The sequence below is a fragment of the Aythya ferina genome (genome assembly GCF_964211825.1).
Source record: "Aythya ferina genome assembly, chromosome: 7".
NCBI lineage: Eukaryota > Metazoa > Chordata > Aves > Anseriformes > Anatidae > Aythya > Aythya ferina.
In genome coordinates, this window is record NC_140302.1 from 33,865,725 (window position 1) to 33,884,312 (window position 18,588).

The window sequence follows — 18,588 nt, forward strand, 5'->3', positions numbered from 1 at the left end:
CAAACTAAACAAGATAATAGCCAGCAGCACAGAAGTCATATGCACAAGCTGGCTTTTAAAGAGGACTGTCTCAATTTCATTTGTTAGCCTACTACTACCTTTTTTTTTTTTTTCCTCCTTTTTATTTTTCATTTTGCCAAATAGCAACCACTATCTAAAGTACTTTGGGGGCAGAAAAGATTAAAATCTAGTCTTTCTGAATGACAGACAGCCTGAAATGGCCGGAAGGTCATCTCTATAGATCTTCCTTCCATAAGATGCCGAGCTCTGCAAACTTTCCTCATTCTTCATCTTTGAAAACAAACAAAAAAACAACAACAACAAAAAAAGTAATTATGGAAAGAAAGTTCTCTTTGTGGATCTGCTGCAGGTCCCCCAGTGACTGACCACAAGGTCATGCATGTGGAAGGTTTGTGAGTGCCAGTACTGAGATTGGAATTCGTCCTTGTTCACAAATTACATTCATTCCAAAATGACTTCTTATGGTTGCCTGTTCATTTGGTCAGTTGGACCATTTGGTATCAGTTGGTCCATTTCTGAGCAACTGTCTTGGCTTTAGTGAGATTGAGTGCACAGCCTCCTCCACCATGAATTGCAAACATTGCTGTTAAGACTACACTAAGTGTAGATACTTGTTTAGCATCAAGGATTTTAGCTTAGTGTATCACTTGAGAGTTTGCTTCTGCCTTTCCTGCCAGCACTCTCCTGGAAGACATAATCTTCCACAGATGGTTTTGCTGATGATCCCTGCATCTAGACACCCAGAGACAAGCAGCACGGCATTCACACTGGAAGGTGTCCAAGTCTCAAATCCACTTTCTTCATTGATCTGACTTTCCACCTGGAGGTCATGAGGCAAATCTTATCATTCATTTTCAGTCAGCCACTGACTGTGATGAATGAACTCCTTCTCAGGGGACTTCAGGAGGCACCAAGATGCTTCTTTTCTTTGACTTTGCAACTAGCCCAGCTCCTTCATTCACATCAATACCTCCCATATCTCCAATAATGGAGACAGTTATCTCAAAAGCAAAACTGTATTTTCATCTTATTGCTTTACATCTTAATCTATAAGAAACATTTAGAAAATGTCTACAATACATTGAAGAGGGTTAATTGTATTAGAGACAAAGAAAGCAAAGCTTGCTGTTTCTGTGCTAGCTTTATAGTACACTATATATGAAACACCACTGTGGGTTTGGTATGAGCCACTTTTTCATGGCACTTTCAAAGGAAGAAAACATAAACCCCAAGAAAACAGCTAAGCCATTTCTATATAAGTAATTAAGAATCCCAGATCTGTGACTGAGCCCTCTCCTCACCAAACAGCGATGATCAAAGCCTCCATCTACAGGAGCTCAAGGGATTTTCAGGGCTTCAAGGCAAAAAGAGGGGAGATGGAAATGGTAACACCATGTGTATGGGAAAGAATTGAAGGTAAAACCACAAAATAAAGCACAGAAGCAGCACTGCAGGTGTCCAAGTTCCTCAGAAAGCGGCCTAATGATAGCCATGGCAGTTCATTAGGGGAGAGAGTTTCCGATTTCAAAGAAGCTCAGAAGAAGCACCACAGGGAAGTAGTGATGCAAAGGCTTCAACAAATGATCTACCCCACAGTGCTAGGTTTTTCCTTGCTCCAAAGGCAATGGTTGCGTTAAAGCACAGCAAATCACATACGGGAGGAAAGATAACATCACTGTAAGAAAACCAGCATCTTCTTGGAAACAATAATACCACTGACAAGCCTGAGAAATTTGATATCAGCATCCTAGAATTTCACAGATAGACCCAACCACTATTACGGTGAGAAAACACAAAGCCTGGGTGAAATAAAGCAAGTACTATACACACCTGCATTTAGTGAAAGCACTAAGCACACAGTAAAGTCAAGAACTGAACTTGGACTTTCTGAGTCTCATTCAGTCTTTAACCATAAGACTGACCTGCCTTGGTACCCACAGAAGAGAGAACAAGAAAGATATAAACACTTCCATTGGATAAAAGAATGCATCGAGGCCTGTGGTTCTCAGACACCCTTTGAAGAAGCAGCCACCACCTCAGCTATTCCATTCTGCCTTCAGAGATGAAGAACCATTTCCTAAAATATTGATGTCACTCAGGAAAAGAGCATCAGGAATACATCCATGTTCCTCCATGGGAGAGAGCTGTCTCACACAGAGCATTTGACTAGAGCTGTAACACTAGTGAAGCTGCCACTATAATACACAGTTGCCTTTACTGAATCGCAAGGACAGAAGACACTCATGTATCAAATAATGACCTATTATATATTGATGCTTCACAGAAAAATTATGCATGGTAAAATTATTACCGCTGTTCTTTAAACCTCTTATCACAACCTGTTTTTATCTAGCCTTTACAAAATATAAGTTGGTTTTATCCAGTGTTTTTATATTTTTCTACATTTTTCCAGTCCACTGCAATGAAACCAAATTAAATGTGCATCGTCTTGAAAGGTTTAACCCAATACATTATTAAACAGAAACAGGCTAGAACCTATTGAGCATCCATCACCTTTGGTTGTTTCAAGGTAAACCAATATGGACCAAATCCATATAATTCACCCCCAATACATACAAATAACGTAAGAGCTTCATAGATCACTCTCTTGAATGTCAGAAGGCACATTTACTCACCAAACCGCTTTCTTGTCCACCAGTGTGGCTCTTTGATAGCTGAGAACCGAACATCGGGGTGCAGCCTGAGCCTATCGTACAAATCTGTTGTCCCACACTTGGGCTGGCCGATGATGTAGAAGTGGGGGAGGCAACGCAGCCGGTAGTGTTTGTCCTTGTAATGGTACAAGTGGTTCCAAAATACCTTCCTGAGGTAATCAAATATGGTTCGAAAACGTTTTGAATACAGTGCATAGGAGTTGGTTGTATAAGGATCTGTGGTTGTGTTTCCTCTGTACTCTTCATACCAACAAGGATTCTTGCTATTTGGAAGGAATTTATTAGGAATTACTGAAAACATCTGCAACATAAAGAACAATAATTTCAGTCAAGGCAGAAAAAAGTGGCAGTTATATTTTTCTAACTTAGCACAATGATAGAACACAATAGAAACATTAGCATTAACGTCCCCTGCCCCCCTGCCTTGTTTTATATGAATTAAAAAAAAAAAAAAAAAAAAAAAAAAAAAGTATTTAAACTAAGAAATTAACTTAACTTACTTCTTATGGCACTGGAAAAAAATCCAGTGCAAACAGGTGTACTAGGAGAGAAGCACATTTAAAAATGCTTTGAATTTAAGGCCAGAAGGCAGATTAATAATATCCCACATCCCCCACCACCCCAGGAATTAATTTTTAAAGTCAAAGTTGTAATATACAAATTAACTTCCAGTTGTTAATTCTGAAATACAAGGTTTGCAATAACCAATTTTTCAGGAATGCACACAGGTAGTTAGAAAGTCTCCCTTCTTATTTATCACTTTAGGTGACTGGCAAATCTGACTAAATCAGAATGATTTTGGGTGAGACAAGGTTCTCAAGTCAATGAGAGTGTACAGCTGCCGGAAGACTGCCTGATTTTTTGTTCCAGGTGTCAAGACCATTTATATAGCCCATCCATTTTGCCTGTGACTCTGAAGGACTTGATCTATAACATCAGCTCATCAACTGGTATAAATAAGGAGACTCCAGGTGGTATAAATCACAATACGAACATCAAAACATCTGCACTGTTTTTATCTCAGCAAAAGATTGACCCCAAATTCTTGAAATAAACCAGCATGCACTAATTTCAGACACACTTTAACTCATACTTACATGTGGCTCTTGTTTCCTCAGCTCTTCTAAATCAGGGCGCTGTCTTGTTATAAACTCTATCTTTGAAGTAATAGTGTCAATAATTAATTTAATACTTGGATAATCCTTTACATATGAAATATTAATTTTAGAAGACTGGTAATGGTCTTTCATGTCACTAAGGCTTTCATTGTCCATTAAGCTTGGATTGCTAGTAAAAGCTCCGTAATGGAAGGGAGACGGTATTAACAACAGGCCATGTTTGGCTCCAGTCAGTACATAGGATGCCATCACTAGAGTCATTATAATCAACCCAAATATTAAGCTGCATAGCTTCCCCTTCTTCAAGCAGAAAAATCCATTCCAGCTTTCACTGTGATCAGTCCTTACTTCCAAAACTGCAAGCAACTTCATCTGCTTGCTATCAGTGTACAAATGGTTTTTATTTTCTCCTTTGCAAACGGGACACTTCTGGTTATTATGGCTAGGTCCACGGCATCTGAAACACTGTCTGTGCAAGTCATTTGGTAATAAATGTATGCAACAATTAATGCAATGCTTCATATTAGTACTGTTAAACTCCTGTATTAATGAGCCAAGCGCAGCCACAAAAATGTTTCTGAAGCATATGAGTCATCTTCTGCAAGTCTGAAATTATTCAATTCCTTGAGTGATTCTATGAATTCTCAGTGACACAAAAGGACAGGTTCAAACCAGAACAGTTAAAAGGACTCCAAAAGTGAAATATGACATATACAGGGGGAAAAAAATCCAACTACAAAAATAGATGTATTGTAGACGTGTTTTCCAAGAATTTGGCTCAGGATGAGGAATGTGGCAAAATAAAAATCAGCTACACAACTGGCTCAAGTTTTTCCCATTGAACAGAATGGGAAAGAAGAAAAGTTGTTACTTAGTGTGAAAACATGCAAAAAATAAAAAGAATTCATTGTCCTCTGATTTACGTTGGAATAAGCAAATATGCATAGAAATTCCCAGATATTCTTAAAACAAGCAGGTTCTAAACCAGACTTCTGTTCCTGGAAGCTTCAATGTCTCAGAGATGTTCTCAAAGATGTGCATTGTGCAACCTAAAGGAAAAAAAGCATATGTGTTGACACACACACAAGAGCAAACTCAGTAATATCTACATTCACCTTCATTCAAGGTCATAGCAAAACTGCAATCCATCACAAGTAATTTCACACTACCATTTGAAAGATGCCTTCTGTTTGCTAAGTATATTAATTGCAGCACTCATGATATTAAACCCAGGAAACGCTTGGCTTCAAGCCTGCGGTGAGTTGCCATTTCTTTTCAGTCACCCACCTGCTCACATCAGCGAGCAGTTGTTGACACAGGTAACACTACTCTACCTACATCACCTGCTCACTAACCTCTATAACAGCTTTTAATCTGCTCTTTAAGTCTGAAAGCATTTTTGGACAGTAGCCAGTAACACAGGTTTAAATGTTCACTCTCTTTCTGTGCACAGGGACCTTAAATTAACTTTCCTGAAGTGGGGCAGGAACCCAGGTAAGAGGACAATGTCGAGATAAGACAACAGTATGTTTTCAAGCACATGGGGAAGACAGACAAACAACAAATAAAAAAGCCACAAGTAAAACATTCTGTAAATTTAAGAGATTAAATAACAGACATAAGCAAAAACTCCTATCAGGATCTTTGTCTTCTGGAACAAGTGGTTCTGGGACAAGAGCAACCACCAGTGACGCACTGCAAAGGCACTAAGATGCTTTCAGCATTACCTGTCAAATACATTTTGACAAGATATCACTCAATAAAAATGGCAAGATGTGTTAGTTAAATGAAACGTACAATCAGTACTGCAATTTCAAGACAAGGTCCTGATCCAGAAAATCCTCTTAAATGGTTGCACTTCAGCACAGGAGAGGTTGTGCAGAAATGACCACATGAGTGGATGCCTCCTTGCTCCAAGGACTTGAGCACTCATGGGTCTCACGGAGGCCTCCACATCCATGCAGGTTAAAGGACCCTGCTGCACAGGACACGTGCTATCCTCCTCTAACCACTTCATTAGCACAGTTGCTCATAGACAAAAAGTGACTAGAGGTGGTTAGAAGTATTTGTGTCTACCTTTGACAGCATTCATTCCTGGCTTTCCAGACAGAATTCAGAGCAGAGATGTACAAATTCACAAACAAGTCATCAGCTTTCAAAAAGATGGTCTGAATTACAGCATATTTATGCATAGTTCCTCTAGACCTTGTTTTTGTAGCTTATTAAATAACTTCCTGGAACTACTCACATTTTAAAGTCAAAAACAAATCCAGTTTCTCAAAACAGAGATTAACAAATACAAAATTCACAGATAATACATGTGCTTCAATATACTAGATAATACTTATATATAGATAGATAATGATAGGACAAGGGGGAATGGAACAGGCTGCCCAGAGAAGCTGTGGATGCCCCATCCCTGGAGATGTTCAGGGCCAGGCTGGATGGGGCCTTGGCCAACCTGATCTAGTGGGTGGAATCCCTGCCTATGGGCAGGGGGGTTGGAGTTGGATGATCTTTAAGGTCCCTTCCAACCCAAGCCATTCTATGACAGGAAATATTTTAAAACTATTTTAAAAAGTCAGAAACAAAGCAGTAAGCTTGGACAGAATGAGAAGGAAAAAAGATGCTGAAAAATAAAGAAGCAGTTATGCCTCTGAAGGTCAACTTTTATTTTGGCTTCTGTCACCCAGAAAAGACACAACTTCCCTTTAGTCCCTGGGAATTAAGGTGCTGTAAGGTTCTGTCTCTATGATACTCCTTGTCCAACCTCACATGAACTCTGTGAGAGCAGAGATCCACTTCCCCCCCAACACCTCCATTTCCTCAACAGCACCATAATGGGGAGAGAAGGATCCAAGATTTAAAGTAAGAAGAGCTCAGCAGTTCTCCAAATGACATGGACAGTCAAAAGGGAGGATGAGAAAGGGAGGTTCTGACAACAATGAAAAAGTTTCCACTTTGCAAATCTAAATGCAAGGTAATAAGGCACCTGAGCAAAGATTTTCACTGGGAAAGAAATGGAGTCAAGAGGAGACTCAGGAAGGGCAGAGTTGGGTATCATCCACTGGGGCTAGAACAGAGTTTCCAAGAGAGTTCCTTCCCCCAGAAAAGACTGCAAGAAGGTGGGATGGAAACAAAGGCTCTGAAAAAAAAGAGGGAGCTGAAAGGCGCACCTTTATAGAAAGATGCACAAAGAACAGGCAGCAGTGGTAGTTATAAAAAGATCTGGGTAACCAGAAGGAACTCTAGAGCATCAGTAAAATTAAGCATATGAGGTGCTACTTGTATATATTTGTGCAGACCTTCCACCCCGAACCCAATGATACCCAACAAGTATCTCAGTCTCCTCCCAGCCCTCTGCTCTCCAGCTCCATGCTATGTATTTTCAGAGGGACCAGTTACTGTGCACTACTAAAAGAGAAATCCATTTTATTTTCCAGTACTCTTCTAACAGGCACCTGAAACTTTCACAATGTTATGAATTGAACAAATTTATCCCAGACGCTCTTGCAGAATCAATTCAAAACTTGTGTATTTGACATTAATTCTCAAACTTTTTAAAAGAGCTATCAGAGGTACATTGATGGATTCAGATTACAGGATCTTAGAAACACTGCGTAAGCTTCTGAGTCCTATTTTATGTCCATTTGCATGTTAATAAAATGGACCAAAATTTATTGAACTCTTAATGGGTACAGACACTTCTCATGAAACTGCAGTATACATATTATAAACTCAAGGAAAAATCTTACTAACTGCACTTTTGAAAGCTGAGGAAAATGCTTTATTGGGAAGGTGATACAAAGGAAGGAAGAAAAAAAAAAAAAAAAAAAAGAAATATGCTTAGGCCCCAGTAAAACTGAGATCTTAATCACACCAGTCAGGAGAAAAATTTAAAATTCCACAAGCAACCATAATTCTGCCAGCTTATGTATATGCACTACAACAAGTTGTTTTATTAGATGATCTCTTTGAAGATCTACCACTGAGCATAATGATATATTCCTCAGCTAACAGAATAGAGGGAGGGCTTTTTCTTTTGTTGCGTTTTGATTTTGATTTTGATTTTTAATAACCGTTAGTTGCAGACATACCATTTTATATTATTTCCTACTGTCAAGGTCATGCAATATGAAAGATTTAAAAAAAAAAAAACAACAACCTACAGCAATAAACACATAAAAGCCAGGATATAATTCCCTACAGCCACTCCCTTCTCTTTACCAAGAAGTTTTAATTAAATACATTCTCCAGTCTTTCACTGTACAATCAAGAATACACACCCAGAAGGCCAGGATCTTCACCAGTGCAAGGAGCCCATGTTTTCCTCATCCATCCCACAAAATCAAGCAATCTAAAGTATCTCTTCATTGTTTCTTCCAGTCAGCATTTCCAGCAGTCATAATCACAGAAATACTTTACCTTTTTTGTATTTCAATACTGACAGCAGAAGAATGTGAATTGCAGACAGAAGAAAAGTTGTGAGACTTGAGTTGGTAATAAACCATTTATGCCTTTTTATTTTAGTTGCAAAACTGCTGTCGGCTCACTGGCAGAATATTACTCTCTTTACACAACAAGCAGTATCTTTGTACATTCTTGAATAATGTAGCATGTAATTTCCTCTTGTTGAAATGAATGGTGAATTATTTATGATCATGTCTATGCAATATTTTTCTGCTGTACATAAATATATACCAGCTTACAAAGCAGGAATCAACATAAACCTTTTCAAGCACCTTGGCCAAAAGTAATCCTCCTCATAAAAATGAGAGTTTTGGGCAATCTCCTAAGTAGGAAACGGGGACATAAGAATGGACATAAGAGATGACTCATCAGAATGAGGAGGGAAAACAAAACAAAAACAAAACAAAAACTGCAAAGAGCTACCTCAGATTTCAGCAAACTCCCACTGAAGCCAACAGGACCTACAGTACAGATTTCAACTGAGGAAGACTTAACCTAACAAATATATTTACAGACAACAGAGGATTTAATAAGCAAATAAGGTTTTTTGCCTGTTAAAAATTGACTTTTTCCTTGGTAGTTTCCCTGTGCAACTCCCACTTTACATAAAACTGCCCAGTATTGGCAGTTTTGGCTGAATGGCCAGGGGACTCCTGCCTGCCCTGTGCAGGCTGCAGAAGACCAGAGTACTGGCAGGTACACACCTACAGGCACATCAAAATCAGCACAAGGCAGAGCTGCCCACTACAGCTTAGCAAGAAACCTACTGAAAATGGAGTACCCGCTATGCCTTATTTATTGTCCTAAGGACAGCTAAAAAGATAAATCCCACAAAGAATAAAACATGCAAGATTTTTTTAATTGCTCACGTATTTTCATTCATATCTAGATAATTGAATATTTGTTTTATTTCTTTTAACTAAAGATTTAATATAATCCTTCTCCTTTCTCTTAAAGAACTATAAGGGAATACTGTAATCAAAATGACTATGAAAATAAATTACTTTCATATGCTCAGCCATATAACTAAAATTCTCCTCCTCAATGAATAAGATAAACCAGATGGAATAGATTTTACAGATGCACACACATCTTCTGGACGTCTCAGCATATGACTTCTATTTTTCAGGTCACAAGCTTCAATTTTTAATGTGCTTTCCTTTTTTCATAATTCTTTAAAATGAAGACAAAGTGAACTCTTGCTAGTACACTTAAGTCTAAATTTCATACTAGCCTTGTTACTTTTAGACATGCTTGGCTTTTCCTGCTACCACATGAAAGAGTGGCATGCTGTGAACCTATTATAAACACACTTCAAGTAGACCAGTAACATGCTTCCCAGCTTGATGTATAGCAGTGTTTCTCTGTTTGATGTCAATGGAGCTACATCATTTCGTTTCCTCTCTTCACACAATATAATTAAAATGTGGAACTCATCAGGGCCAAAAGTTTGAATGCATTTAAAAGACATCAGACAATTAATGGAGAATAAATCTATCAGTGGTTGCTTTCGCCAATTCCCACAAGGTAGAAATATGGGGCTGTAAGAAATCTATAAATACCTGCTTTACACTCTTTCACCAGGCATTTATTACTGGTCATGACCAGAGACAGGAGACAGGGACAGAGATATATGTGCTATTTGAAAATCTGACCCAGGAAGGTTGTCCTGTTGGGAAGGTCACAGCCTGAAAATGTTTATGTCTAGGATAAGTTGCAAAATAATCCACAGACTCTCAGGGTAGAAGTGGTGAAGCCCAGCCAAAGCATGTCTCTCAGATATAGTTCCTACAGACAGTCTCTCCAGTCTCACAAAATGACTTTGTCTTTTTTTCTCTCTGTCCATTTTCCTGTTGCCACCCATGTCTGGCATCACATTAAGGTTTTGTCTGCTGATGTGTTTATTGCACCTGAGAAAGAAGGGCATTTTTTTCACTAGGAATCTTCTTAGTTTTCAATAAAAGCCAAAACCTAGAACTATTAATACACAGAAACACAAGAGAAGTTCATGTTCTTGCTCTGTTGCTTCCCTGTTCTATCCTTACTGGAAAGGATAAGGACTGAGCGAGATTGCAGGCTTCACAAAGGGTTTGCTTTTGAACACCGTGTTTTCAGAGCAAGCCAAGGTATTTGTTCAAACAACATGAGGAAGTTCATCCTGTTAGTGAGTAGGCAGTACAGGCAGTACTGGTTCAATAAACAAAACAGTAGAAGTCATAAAAACTGGACATCGAAAAAAAAAGAAAAAAAAAAAAAAAACATGAAAAGAAAGGAATAATTGTATATTTACTCTATCCTTCTTATTGTACTCATTTGGCTGCTCACATTAGCACTTTAGGAAATAAACTTTGCCTGAATTCACATATACTCACCTCAAAGAAATCAAAGAGCTGCCAAAAAAAATGAGAATCATTGCTCTCTGCAACCTCCTTGCAAGATAAATAAATACGTGAAAATAAATACAATAAAAATGCTATTGCGACGGTTTAGAAAAGCCACGGGACTCATTACAAAGCTCAGCAACCTCTCACAGACTGAAGTATAGCTCTTCTACTTGCTTAAAAATGCTAATAAAAAAAAAAAAAAAAAAAAAAAAAAAGAAAAAAAAATAGGTCCAACTCCCAAGAAGTGATATTAAGCCACCACAAATATTTGTAAGGCAATCACTTGAGAAACAGTTTCATTTTAAAAGCTAGAATATGTGGTCATAACCCATGGTTATACACTCAACCTGCTGAACAACAGCTGAACACTTTTCAAGCATGCAATATTCTTTTAAGAACCCAGATCTGAAGCCTTTTAAAGCCAAAAGCAAACCTCCTGAATCACCACTGAATCACCAGTCTTGCCCAAATATTAACTGTGGCTCATTCCCTAACACAGCTGGTTTCTTTCTCAAGATCTAATCCAAACACACTCTACTCCTTACTCATCAATATACTTCCAGAGAAAATGAAAGAATGGGACAGCCTCTATTTGCAAAAATCAGCAAACTCCCCTAAAATCAGATTAACAGCAGTATTTTCAATCAAATAAGGACCTACTTTTATTTGTCCTGCAGAGCTCAGGAAATAGTTACTGAGTTTAAATCACCACTTAATTAGGGCATGAACACTGCCTGAATAAACAGATTATCAGAAGCAAGGAAAAAGGAGGGGAGGTGGGAAAGTGAGCAGCAGATTGTCCTGGACCAGCTGCAGCAGGTCAATGCCTTCCCCAGGACCTGTTATGTCTGAAGTCCAAGTGTGTTCCTAGAAATGATATAGGCATAGCTTCTTGCTGCCATGTTGGCATGTTCTGATGTGCTATTATTTATTTTACCTTGAAAATGTGAAAAGACTAGTTAAGCCTGTTATTGCCCATTTTTAAACTTATTTTTTAGTGGGGGGAAAAAAAAAACAATAAAAATGTAATCCTTTCTGAGTTGTTTTTATCTTTGCATTTCACCTGACTTAAATTGTTCTAGAATCAGACCCGTCATTTCTCCGCATTAAGTGCAGAATAAAATGTCCAGACAGGAAAATAAAACAATCCAAAGACAACCAGCCTCCATCTTACTGATAAATGCCAAAGCATATCATGGTCACACAGTTAGATCTAAACTAGCATAAAGGTTCAGAAGGAAATGGGCTGGTTCTTCTGCATTTAACATAGGGGATGAGGTCTAGTCAGTAATTCCTCCATGGTGATACCTTCCTCAGATCCACACAACGTCATTTTCCAAAGCAATTACAGTGCAAGATTTATGTCAGAGATGAGAGCAGAAGTGAAGCTTAGGAAACTGGGGCATCATTACTGAAATGACTTCTCCAGAAAAGTAGTTCCAAAAGCCCTGAAAGAAAAACCACCACTGCCAGCCACCTGACCTGTGACACCAGGCATCCCAAGCATAGTGAATCCTTCAACTTGCATCAGGATGGAGCTCACACCCATGTATTTAAGACATTCCTCGTCTCCAACTATGGAACAAAATCTTGTTCTCACATATTGATAAGGGTAACAGAGCAGAATTTTGCCTCCAGTACTCAACTAGCTTCTCAACTCTTGATCAAAGCTTGTTGACTATGGTGTGCAACATCTCAAGTAATTCATCTTTTTGCTTCACTTAATTTCTATTCGTTTCACATAGTGGCTTGCTAGAGAAATACTCACAGATTTATACTGAACACTAAAAAAAAAAAAAAAAAAAAAAAAAGCACACTGTAGAAAAACTTCACCTTTACCTAAATTACACTAGTGCATGTCTTCTCACACAAAAGCCATTTTTAGCTAGATTATGCAGGGTCAAAGTTCAGTATCTTTATTTTATTATTATTATTATTACTCACATAGTTACTGGGAGCAATCTCCTGACATATCCTACACAGTCATTGAGGTCATCCCACAAAAACAGAGATAAATTGATGCGTCCATTCTGTGTGGCACACAGATTCCTTTCCCACAAATCTGGAATCAGATTTGAAAGTTGTGGTACAAGCAGAAATCACATCTATTTAATGGCTATCAAAACAGTCAGCTCCTCATTGAAAACAACCGAATCACTAAGAGCCAGAACAGATATAAAATATTGATGTTAATGGCAGTTAACTTTTATCCCCTGTTAAAAAAAAAAAAAAAAAAAAAAAAGCACACTCTCTTAAATCTCCAGAAAGACATCCAGCGTCAACAATTTGATCAAAACAGACATAGAAGGTTAAATCACTCATTCGGTGATTTAATGTCACTGAGAATTCTTCAGGTTGAATTTGCTATATTTATTTTCTTTTGTTATGAAGCAAAAGAAACAAAGAGCTCCTGGTAAAGAAAAAAAGGACCACCTGAAATACAGTGTCAGGTACAGTGGAAGCAATTAGTCTGGCCTTGTCACAAATTATTTTATTATGTATTTAATAGGAACAAACAGATGTTGAAGTTTCATTTTCAACACAGGATATCACAATACTTTACAATAATGAAAATTCTCTCCTATATGCACTTTCAAGCAATAAATCACACTATCACTCTGCAAATTGGTAACATTCCTCCTGTTAAAAACACTAATGCAACAGGGAAACACGTAATGTGCAGGCTGAATCTATGATGGAGCTCTTCCAATCCAAGTAGTTTTTTAATCAACAAAATGCAGGGGATTGAGGGATTGGCAGGTGGGAAAACAGCTCCCACATGCCCCGCAGGCAGTCTGTAATCAAAAAACAAATAAGTACTTATCTTTAGAAAACTCTGGAGGCAAAGAATTGCTCCAGTATTGACAGAGTTCACTTATCAAAGGCAGGCTATTTTTCATTGTGCACTTCTTTCTGACAGCTGCCCATCCCACTTTCGTTTCAGGCTTCCAAGCCTGCTTTGGTTGAGTCTCCGGGCTGACACTGCAGTAATTTGCTCAAATGGTTCTTCTGGAGCAATTGCTCAGTGGAGATACAGCTTTTCCCATCATGCAAAACTGGGTTTGGTGAGGACAGCATGCTTGTTTCCATCACCTTATCTGAACACAGAAAAATCCTCCATGTGCTCATGCTGCCCAGCTCATCAGCAAAGTAGCCTGCCCATCACACATGTCCCTAAACTCACAGCCAAGAGCCATGGAGATCAAAGGGATTTAGAGACCACGGGTCCTCTCCAAGCTCACATCAGGACAGCAAATAGTTCTGATGCAGCAGGTACCCTAACCCTAACCAATACTGCAGTAGTGAGTGCTACCAAGTCATTAACAGTGGAGTGGGAGAAAGTTCAGCAAGTTGAGCTTGGCTCGAGCACTTTCTTGCATTAACAGAAGCAGACTGCAAGGTTGTCCAGCTCTCGAGGCAGTCAGACAGCATGCAGCAAGAGCTGAGAAGACAGCACAGCTCTCCCGTTTGTGTTCACACACTTGTACCTTGGCCAAGTGCTGATCCTACAATATCAATGCACAGAAAAAACAACAAAGAGAACCTGGAAAGAGAACACCATTTCCCAAACGTTTTCATTCCTGAGAAAAGAAAACGTGATTTCCCCTTTGTTTTCTATTACTTTATTAGGAGCTGATTGACAGGCCTCTTCTTGTCCTCAGATCATAGTGTAATTATGTACCTATGTCAACTAAACACTGCTGTTTCTTTTCAGGGTTTAACAAGTTAAATATAAGAGCAGAGATATAAAAATATAAATATAGATTATAGTACAACAGTCTCATGCCATTTACTAGACTGTACTTATAAACAAGAATACAATTAATATAGTGAAGCAAGTAAAAAATATGTTCTGAAAGCTCTTGTAAAAATAACATCTTTGAATTGCACATTCTTGGAGAATTCACCTTCCTAGGTGGGTTTAACCAATCTAAATTTAATCTAGCAGCTTTATAAATTTACATTGGGTGGAAGATTATTATTGAGTATCCATCCGGCAAAAAAAAAAAAAAAAAAACAAAAAAAAAAAAACGATGGCAAATTTGCCCTTGGGCTGAAACTCATGAATAAGGATCCACTTCAAAAAAAGCGGAAGTCAGAAGAGCTGAAATTCATCAGAAGAAAAGTAGATGCCAGAGATCTACACACAATATGATCACATTGGACACTGGAGAGAAATCATCCAGAGGAAGCAGTCTAAAGATGACCCATGTCCTTGGAGAGCCTATTTGTTTACCTTGGCTGCAACGTGAGCTTTGAGTGACTTGCTTCAGATTTAGGCATCTGCACACCACTAAGGTGAGATGAACACCAAAGCTTCACTGTGTTGAAGACAAATAAATCTTCCTACTCAGAGCTCCAGCTAACTCTCACTAAAGAAGGAGATGCAGGGTGAGTGTAGCACAGCTGACTCTGCAGGAAGAGATCTTTCAGTGATGAAGAGTTATTTTCAGCATGGGTCTTTGTCTCTTGTATTGATCACTGGGCCAGAACGAACACATGGGAGAAAAATGTTCTGAGAGTATTTCCAACAGTATTGCCAAGCATTTTCAGCCTCAACATGCTGCAAAGTAGTGGGCATTCACAGCTATGTTACTCTGATTACCATCTTGTTCTTTTTACACGCTTGATTTTACTTGATTTTAGCAGCTGCTACCTCAAGTTGATTTAAAGTGAGAAACATTCTTCCCACCATCTGAAATCTAATACTTTCTGCCACTTTGCAAATGGTATACAGTATGAATTGCTAAATCTCGTGGGTTGTGAGAGATCAGCTGCTAATTTAAGGATGCTTTTGAGGGATGAATATTATTATATGGAATAAATAGAATATGCATAATATAATGCCTCCAGTGCCTGTTTATCTTATGGTTTGCTAAAATATTTTTGTTTGCAATGATACGACAAGATGGTATCCACTAGAATTCATTTGTTCACACCTCACACTTCAATAAATAAGCAGTCTTTCTGAAAGGAATTTGTTGATGTGATACTTAACATTGCTTTAAATACAGTGTTGTTCTGACAATTTCAGGGTATATGCTAGCAGTCTTTCCTCTGATTTTTAATGACTGGAAAGGGATTTTCCTCCACCTCCAAACTAAATTTTCTCTGTAAGCTTTGTTATCTTAACCCTGTCATCTGAAATTTACCATTATGACTCATATATGGTACCTTCTCCATGAGACATACATTAAAATGGATGGAAAAACATATCTCATCTGTACATAACTACTGTGTAAGTATTTCTTCATGAATAGGGCATTTCATCTTTCATCTACTACTGAGTGGGTGAAAGGAAACATACACAGCTGCATCCTGAAGAGACAAACTGAGTTTGTCATTAAAGCGCCTTGTAAATTCAAACAAAAATTAGTCAACAAATATTATTAATTTAAACCAAGTCACACCTGTGACTTTGTTTCCAAAAAAAAAAAAAAAAAAAGCATATCAATAAATTTCATAAACATTCAACAACTTGCATTCTTTAAGTGACAACACAACAGATAGATCTCAGCCTATTAAAGCACCAAGAAGGTACATACTTTTTCCAAAGCAAAGTCAATTCAGAGCTCACAGTCCAAGAGCAGAACCTCACTAAGCCTAAGTATTATCAAGTAATTGCTAATTAAATAATCTCTAAGCATAACCTGGTATCGCTAGCTAACGTTTGTACAGGTAACTTCTGGCTACAGCTAATTAATCTGTAACTTACTGTATCATATGTAAGAATAAACTCTTTAGTATTTATTTACTTTTACTTTTATTATTTACTCAAGCAATATTCACTTCCAAAGTCTTCTAGTGCTATTCATAAGCATTTCACGGGCTTAGCCTACACTGCTCACCCATATCACATGCTCTTTAACGACACAAAAGTGAAACAAATTTTTACTAACCAGCTTACAAGATACCATCTTTTTGAAGACATGACTGCATCACAACACTCTGTTTTCTGCTGATAGTAACACTTATCTTTGTAGGCATAGCACATGCTTGATGTGAAACCTAATGCAATTTGATAATGGCTTAAACACTTGTTATCATCCTCTCATATCTTTAGATTATTACTTATACCGTAAACTTAAGAAGCAATTCAAATATTTTCATTTGCTGATTTCTAATTTTAAAAGAAAGAAAACGTTTCATTTTTTCACCATCCTCACAAAAAAAAAATCCCAGCTCTTGATGCAGTTTTCATAACCAAGTAAACTCTAGCCCAGTAACTGCACAAAACCCCTAGTTTGTAACAGAAACAGTGAAGATAAAGTCATGCTGTGTATGGGACTGACCAATTCCCAGTAAGTAAATGCTGTAGTATCCAGATAGACATAAAGCAGAGTAATATAAGTCTGTTCCTCATCCACTGGGTCACTGGCTCCCTGGACTTGGCCATGTATTCCTATAAATTTTGCCTGTGTTTGGTTTCAGTGTACTTGCTTTCCACTTGGAAATAACACAACCACAGGCATCTTTGAATTCTTTATGTTGCACTTAGCCAGACTGTAGATCACAAACAAACAAGATACAAATCTGAGAACTTACTTTACTGATTGTCAACGGAAAGAAACTGAGGGGAGGAACTCTGCATAATGATGAATGTACCAAGAACCTGGCATATGCCCCCCCTCTTTCCTGCAACATTTTCTAAAAACAGAAGACAGAGTTTCTTTAGAAGATCCCAGCTGAAATCAGACCCACAGAAGTTCTGGAACGCTTTTTCCACTTCTTGAAATGAATCATTTACTGAAGCAATTCAAAGATAAATCTAAAGCAACACCAATCCAAACAACTACAGTTGGCATTCAGCTTTTCAAAAAACAGATTCATGACTGTTAATGAGAACCCAAAAAAAACCTTAGTTTCTAGTGACGGGAAAAAAAAAAAAAAAAAAAAAAAAAAAAAAAAAAAAAGAAATAGTGTATTGACATTATAAAACTCCATAAAGACCTAGAAGCGCCTCTAGAATACACACCTCTAAATGCTTCATGAGGAACTATAAACCCCAACTTTAGCCAAATTAACATATCTAATTAAAGCCATCTCCAGCAAAAAATACCTCCCAAGTATTGAAATGCATTTCCATCTGTTCGGTTTCTCTTTTTACACTAGTGTTTACTCTACCTAGAGTCAAGGATATGGTTCTTTAATTTCATGAGCTTAATGCAATAACTTGATTCAGGCTGTTAATGCATTCAAGACCTTCAGACACCCAGGAGACTCAAATGGCATCAAGAGCATACAGATGCATTTGGAGCAGATATTCTAATGTGAAATAAACAATGAATTCCTTAATATATGGCTGCTGCAGAGGCTACACCAAAATAAGAGCTTATTAGAGTGTCTTAGGACTAGAAGAGAGAGCTTCCAAGCCCATTTATGGTTTCTAAGCACTACTACATTATGTAAATAACATCACCATGAAAGAAACTAAAACGTTGTCAGTAAGTGACAGCACAGGAATTCTATGAAAGCAGAGTTAATTTCTCAAAAGTGACATCCAATTACTATAAAACAAGGATAAATAGAATACATAAGTGTTATGCAGATAACGGTGTAGAAATACACTTCAGCTATGGTGCACTTGTCAGTGGGAGCACGAGCTACAGCTGATGGATCAGACTGCAGCTCCAGAGATGGCACTTGGGTCAATGCCTCAAGTCCAGAGAAATGGGAAAAATGGGCTCCATACTGACCTGCTCTTTAAATAATATTATTGAGTCATGCCTACTTTTTTTTTTTTTTTTTTTTTTAAGGGTATGAGAAGTGTTTTTATGGTTTCAAAAATACAGCTTTGTACAATTCAGTCTGTGCTCGGTTTCCTTTAATGCTTTCCACCCTCAAGAATGCTGTTAACAAAACACAGCGTGTGCTGCAGAAGGCCATATCAATCATTGTCTTCTGCAAAGATCACTCCAC

General features: G+C 38.0%; 1 protein-coding gene across 3 annotated transcripts in view; it reads right to left on the minus strand.

Annotated features, from left to right (window-relative positions):
• CHST15 (carbohydrate sulfotransferase 15) overlaps window positions 1–18,588 on the minus strand; it is a 45,673-nt gene that overhangs the window by 13,615 nt on the left and 13,470 nt on the right. For all 3 annotated transcript variants that reach the window (XM_084526542.1, XM_084526544.1, XM_084526543.1), the window contains 2 exons: window positions 3,794–4,863; window positions 2,658–2,997 (listed from right to left, as the gene is read on the minus strand). In XM_084526542.1, coding sequence (XP_084382668.1) covers window positions 2,658–2,997; window positions 3,794–4,336 — 883 coding nt within the window. In that variant the 5' untranslated portion in view covers window positions 4,337–4,863. The remainder of the gene's footprint in view (window positions 1–2,657; window positions 2,998–3,793; window positions 4,864–18,588) is intronic.